Source organism: Capsicum annuum, chromosome 9, assembly GCF_002878395.1.
Source record: "Capsicum annuum cultivar UCD-10X-F1 chromosome 9, UCD10Xv1.1, whole genome shotgun sequence".
In the NCBI taxonomy this organism is placed as follows: domain Eukaryota; kingdom Viridiplantae; phylum Streptophyta; class Magnoliopsida; order Solanales; family Solanaceae; genus Capsicum; species Capsicum annuum.
Window position 1 is genome coordinate 70,634,095 of NC_061119.1, and position 6,857 is coordinate 70,640,951.

Here is a 6,857-nt window from a genome sequence, read left to right on the forward strand (position 1 = left end):
GTCTAAAAAGATTTATCTCTTTTTCTTGGATTACAGGCTCTGCGTTTGGATCGAATGGGAAATGGATTCATTTCTTACAGGTTTCTCTGCACCTCAACTCCTACTAATCAATCAAATTCTGGGTCTGGTGGATCAACAAATTCTGGAAACATCGAGAGCTCTGGTGGTGGTTGTCACAAGACCGACCAGGGAAAGTCTATTCGGGGTAGTGGAAGTTACACTTCCTTTGTTTACAAGCATATAACAGAATTTAAGTCAGCGATACACATTAATGCATCCAATACTCGTGCTACAAGGTTTAAGTCAGCGATACACATTAATGCACCCAATACTCGTATCCTACAAGGGCAGCCCGACGCACTAAGCTCCCGCTATGCACGGGTTTGGGAAGGGATGGACCACAAGGATCTACTGTATGTAGTCTTACCATGCATGTCTGCGAGATGCTGTTTTCACATGACAATAACTTTACCAATTATGCCCCTTCACTATTCATATGCTACACTGGGCACAAAATTAGTGCAAACTAAAAACTTGGAAATTTGGTGTGTATGTGTATGTGTAATGTATGTATGCATATTGAGTCTGGAGGTAGTGTGTTCTGAAAACCTGCAGACTAACACTTGCATTTGGACTATGTTTTGTGTTATGTTTTGGTAAAATTTATGTTCTGATCATATTTGGAGCTGCTGTTGTTTTCTGAATTAATTGGATATTGAGATTGTCGCTCGATTTCACAAGGCAATCCACATCGATGTAATGAACGTGAAGAACCCATGACAATGACAATAGCTAGAAAGAAATAAAGGGGAATGTTAATGCATATCGGATTCAATTATCAACTGCCCTGCAAACTTTTTGCTTATTTTGTGTGATTTTGAGTTCCATTTCTCTTCTGTTTCGGATAATGAAATAATAGTATGGATGCAGTCATGTAGATGCAACTCCATCTGTTTATGGTAGGGTGTAAAAGCTTTTTATTTCTGTTGTTCCATAGAGTTTGCGATTGATGAGTAATATTTTGATATGTGTAGCCTGTTTCATGGATGAGCTTCTTTCTACTTTTTTGCACTGGAGCAGGATTGGTTTACTATTATGACAGGGAAAAGAAACGGCATATTGAAGGTAGATTACTATGGTGAGTTGTATTAGTTTAGGAAAACAACTGTGGTAGGCTAATCCAACACAGCTTAACAGTAAATCTTTTGGGCCTCATTAGACTTTGGGTTTGAAAGCACCATGAAGTAGGATTATTTTATGTTTCAAAAATTGCATTTACAATGTCACATGTTTGATTACGCTGCTAGATACCTATCAGTATGTATGCATTTAGGTTTCTGGTTATATTACTGCTTCGTTCCAAGAATAGTGCGACAATAGTCGCGTGTATGTGTGTTTATAGGCAGATATGTCAGAATGCAGAGTCAGTAATTGAACAATGGATTTCAAAGTCAACTTTTGCTTGTTCCCTTTGTCATCAATAAGATTAGATCACAAATCACATCACTTCTGGAGTAATAATTTGGCATCTATCCATTTGTCACTTGGAAGAGGGTCTCTACTGCAAAACTTCTGATTATGCTTGTTTTTGGGTCCACGACTGAACACATGTGCTCTTAAAAGGAAAAAACACATGCTGAAAATTGTTTTTTTTTGCCTAGATTGAGTTTTGCAAAGATATAGTGTGGTGTAGTTTTTCCTTTGTCTTCTTTTGATAGCGTAAGTGTGCATTTTCAGTAGTGTTTTGTATCGGTAAAACATTGTTAAATGGTTGCTTTTATTGAAACTATCACCATAGGTTTCTGCCTAGTGTTACTTATGATAGTGTCTGTATTTAATGGAACAGAACAACTTTGAGGTTTCAATACTCATTTTTATGAAATTATTTTTTTTAGAGGATAGGTCAGATGAGGTGTTCCATCTTTTACTTCGGTGTTCCATCTTTTACTTCAAATACTCCCTCCGTATCAATATGTTTGTGCTATTTTCTTTTTTAGTTCCCTCCGTATCAATATGTTTGTGCTATTTTCTTTTTTAGTCCGTTTCAAAAAGAATATCTCTTTCCTCTTTTGGCAACTCTTTGGTTCTAACTTTCCACATAATATATTTAAGACTACAAGATTAAAGGGTATTTTTGCACATTCCACATATCTTTAGTTTAAGACCACAAGGTTCAAAAGTCTCCTATATTTTTCTTAAACTCAGTGTCAAGTCATAACTAGAAAAACAAATTGAAAAAAGGGAGAATTAAACAGTTGTATTTACTAATATTTCCCCTTTGTTCTTTTGTTCAGGAGGCCTCAAGTTTGCTGCACTAATTTTTTGAAGATTGTAAGATCATAGTAGGCTACAATGTGTGTTCTAGCGTTGCCACTAAGTTCCTATCATTTTAGTTTGCTGATTAAGGCTCCATTTGTGTTTTTTAAGATTTAGACGTCTGAATCTGAATGCACATCTGAATGATTAAGATGTTGTCTCTAGATCTGAAAACTGAATGATTAAGACTGTTTGTTTTTCAATATCTAAATGTGTAAAAAAAATTTATTTGTACATAATAAAATAAAAAATAAAATTCAAATAAAAAATTAATTATATATTAAAAAAGTATGTAATTTAATACAATAAAATTATTAGTATTTGATTGAGAAAAAACATTTATGTTTGTTAGTGATAGTGGAGATGGTTTATAATGGTGGTTGTGGTGATAATGATTGATTTTAGTGATTAATATTGTTGGTGGTGATAACTGTGATGGTTGGTATTGTAGTGACTAGTATGATGGTGGCGATTGATGGTGGTGGTTGTTGTTGTGATGTGACGTTGTTTGATATTAGTAGTTTAAGGTGTTGATTGTGATGGCTGAAACATGAATGCATGATGATTGACGATGTGTTGGTGCTAGTTGGAGATGTTATTTGTTGTGATGGTGGAGATGGTTGTTAGTAGAGATAAATTGTAGCGATGGTACTGGCTAAAGTAGTGGTAGAGGCGGCATTACTAGTGACAATAGTGGTGGCAGCTAAAGAATGTGTAGAGGTTGTGATGTATTAGTGGTAGTTAGTGATGGTGCTAGTTGTGATAGATGAGTTGGTTGGTAGTAGGGATTGGTCGCTAGTGGTTGCTGATTATGGTGTTGTTGACGGCAGTGGTGGTGGTGAATATAATTAGAATAAAAGAGATAGTAGGTGTGGTAGCGGTTGACAATTGTGGTTGGTAGTGGTATTTTTTGTCGATGATGGTTCTGATGGTGGAGGTGGTTGGTGGTGGTTGGCAATGGTGACGGTGACAGAGGTGGTTAGTGGTGGTAATTGCTGATTATGAATAGAGTGGTGAATATTATCTAACACCAGAATATCTCTTTAGACCTATTAAGACTTGGTTCTAGAGCTGAATGATTAAGACCTATTCAGACCTATTAAGAGTAAGAGTTAAAACCTTAATAAAAAACAAATGCACCTAATGGTCTGAAGTCTGAACCATTCAGATTCAGACCTCTATTAAGTGCAAACAAATGAGGCCTAAGCTTGTTAGTTAATTGTTATAGAAATCACCAATGCCTCAACTTCTGTGAAGGAAGGACCTTCAGTGGGAAAAGCAGCCATTGGTGGTCCATTTAGTCTTATTGACCATAATGGGAAACCAGTAACTGAGAAAGACTTCTTTGGCAAGTGGACAGTTGTGTATTTTGGTTTCACTCACTGTCCAGATATATGCCCGGTGGAGCTACTGAAACTTGCTGGTTCAGTTGATAAAATTAGTAAGCCTTCTCAGCATAGTTCCGTGCCCATAATGGATGAAGTTTTGCATGGTTATTGTGATTGATCATTTTGTCAACCATGTATTTAGTTTTTCATTCCGTTTACATTTACCCTCTCCCCTTTCAAGTTAATGTCTAATTTTCCTAGTTTGGATCCAAACTTGATTCCCAGTTTGTTTGGTCAGATGGAGGCAATAATAACAGAACTAAAAAGGCATTCCGATTACCAATGTTGATTTAGTGAAGAAAAACTGATGGTTGAGTACTGCATATGAACTAAGAGCATGAAGTGCATAAACTCAAATGTTGCTTCATTTGTTACTCCATGTGCATGAAAATGTTTTTTTTTTTTTTAAATTGGGGGTAGGGGAAGGGGAATGGGGGAGGGGATTACAATGTGGGGAATCGAACCCTCACCAATAAGTTGGAAGTTCTGGTAACTAACCAACTAAACTGATTTAAACATGAAAATGTTTCAAACTGGTTAGATAATCATAGCAGACTACAATAAGGCAGCTGACTGTATGGTTCCATTTTTTTGTTATGAGTTATGATGTCTTTTTAATTTAAGCATACAGAGGTATATTCATCTTCTAATTTGTAATTATATTGAATATGCAGAGGAGAAGTCTGGATCTTGAAAGAGATATGGTTGAGCAAGTAGGCGAATATGTTAAAGGTGTGTTTCAGATTGAACTGATTATATATTGTGCATTATTAGATATACTTGTAATGTTGTAACTGACAATCTTGCACTCAATGTTTAGAGTTCCACCCAAACTTGATTGGCCTCACTGGTAGCCCAGAAGAGATAAAGAAAACAGCACGTGCTTATCGGGTTTACTATATGAAGACAGAAGAAGAGGGCTTAGATTACCTTGTTGATCACTCAATAGTCATGTACGTGTTACTTGATCCTGCTTATCCTAGTATGATTGCACATGTCAGTTCTGTCTGCTTCTTAATTTTCAATGTCTACAACCTGTGTCGAGACTGCACTCCTTCGATTTTTCTGCAAAATGATCCTTCCTTACAGGATGAATGATATCCTGCATACGTAGTCCTTTAAATTTAAACATTTTAAACAATGTCTAATATGGTGCTTTAGATGATGTGGTTTGCATATTAATGCGGGCATTATTCAATTTATATAGGCATACTGGTAATACCATAAACAGTTTGTGTAAGAAAAATATATTTATTACAGTGGGACCGTTTTCTTTATATTTTTCCTTTATGTATCTTCTATCTGGAGAGCATTACTTATATAGTGGTTGTAGCCCCTCAGTTTCCATTTGATCACTTCAGAAGTACACCTGCATTCTTGGTAATGATTTTCAATAAAATAAAGTATGCCTGCATTAGGATCTATGTGCGTGAACGGAGTCCTGTAGAGGTGGATATATACTGATGGGGACCACCAAATAAGAGTAACATATGTGTGGAATGGGAGTGGAAATACAGCTGAAGTTGAAAGTGGTAGCTGGGAGTGAGCTCAAAGAGGTGTTGGCTTTTTTTTTGGGAGATTGTGTGCTAATGGCTTGTTGGGAGATATGGTTTGGTTTTTGATTAACTAAACTAACTCTTGCTGTTTGCATAAATGATTAGAACATGATTGACTAATGAATTAGTAATTTTAACTGGCTAAGAAATTTTTAAGTTTTTGGAAGCATTTTTGGCCATTATTTCACAAAGTATTTTCTCATATATTTACCAGAAACTAATTTTTAATGATGAAATTCTTTTAGGAATCAAGTACTCCATAGTCCAAACTACTGGGAGACGTAATTTAAGCATTCTTGTCAAGCTGCTCGCTCCCGTCCATATTATGTGGTGTTTTTAGGTTGGACACACCATTTAAGAAATCCACTCATCCCTTGGAAGTAAGAGGTGTTTTCACTAAATTACCCTTAATTAAATAGTAGTACCTATTTATTATGGTTTCTCGAGTATGTAAAAATTCACTTGTCTAAATAAGGTTAAATTTTGGTTAAAAAATAACTAATATCTTCTTTATTATTTAAAGTCATTATTTTGGACTAAATAAATGTAAATCTAAAAACATCATGTAATATGGACGGGGGGAGAGTAGTTTGTATTTCTGTTTACTTGCAGATGACTTTTTCTCCTTACCCACTTAGATGCTACATTGATGGACATATCACCGTTTTGCCATGACTATGGTTTATATTTGAAGATAATTTCAAGTAAGTGTTTGATTATCAATTTGGTTCATTATTTGAACTTCAAACAAAAAATTTTGAAGCTTGATAATTAGTTTTAGGAGCATTCCAAGTTTTTACTCACGAAAGTTTTGAACTTTTTCTCTATGTGCAAACACCAACAAATCCGAATGCTCTTTTTCAATTACCTATTTTTTCAAATTTCAACCAAATCATGCCCAAATGCTCGGCTTTTAGCATATGGAAGGTTTCTTGCAAAAGTGTTATGATCCATATAGTAATTTGATGTGAAGTTCCAGCCTAAAGTGATTCTTTGAGTTTTTTTATGCCTTTTAAAACTTGAAGTTTTATGACATCTCTTAAAAGGGTTTGGATGGTCAATGGCTCTGATTTCAAAAGAGTATGTGAATGTTACTGTGGCATGTGAATTTGATGAGGTTGATGATACAATATGCAGGTATCTTATGGACCCTAAGATGGATTTTGTGAAGTATTTTGGGAAGAACAATGATGTCGACATGCTTGCTGATGGAATAATTATGGAGATAAAGCAATACAAGCGAGTCAAGGCATAATACTCTTGGAAAGGTCTAGCTGTTTCTAGAGCATTGAGCATTGCATTCGGTGGAAATTTGTGTACCGAGTAAAGAAATTTTGAGTATGTTAGGTCTTACACAATATTTGAGTAAAAAAATGATACTCAACTTTCATTATTTGAAGGAAACTGTTGCAGTTTTTATGGTATACCATAATCCTAAGTTAGGAATACACTTTTCTAAGGTATTTTTAGGTATCTAGCATTACCCTTGGCAACTAACTAAACGTTGTTGTCTTCAATATAATAAGATTGAATTATGGCGGTCATTTTGGAGTTCATCAGAAGTTTCAGAATATTGTTGATCCAATGAACTCTGCAT

At 35.3% G+C, this 6,857-nt stretch overlaps 1 protein-coding gene across 8 annotated transcripts; it reads left to right on the top strand.

The window, feature by feature from the left end:
* On the top strand, positions 1-6,845 carry LOC107842532 (protein SCO1 homolog 1, mitochondrial). 8 transcript variants are annotated; one of them, XR_007044857.1, is made up of 8 exons: positions 7-205; positions 1,035-1,138; positions 2,295-2,331; positions 4,379-4,436; positions 4,525-4,657; positions 5,506-5,647; positions 5,899-5,964; positions 6,398-6,508. XR_007044857.1 is itself a non-coding variant. In XM_047396830.1 (7 exons), exons 1-6 carry the CDS (start codon positions 62-64, stop codon positions 5,933-5,935), a joined length of 513 nt encoding a protein of 170 aa, XP_047252786.1. In that variant the 5' UTR covers positions 7-61; the 3' UTR covers positions 5,936-5,964; positions 6,398-6,508. The 8 variants fall into 8 exon arrangements, 3 of the variants coding, with proteins under 3 accessions (XP_047252785.1, XP_047252786.1, XP_047252787.1); XR_007044861.1 differs by having other exon boundaries at positions 5,506-5,640; positions 5,873-5,964; XR_007044860.1 differs by having other exon boundaries at positions 5,506-5,640.
* Positions 6,846-6,857: the final 12 nt, after the last annotated feature.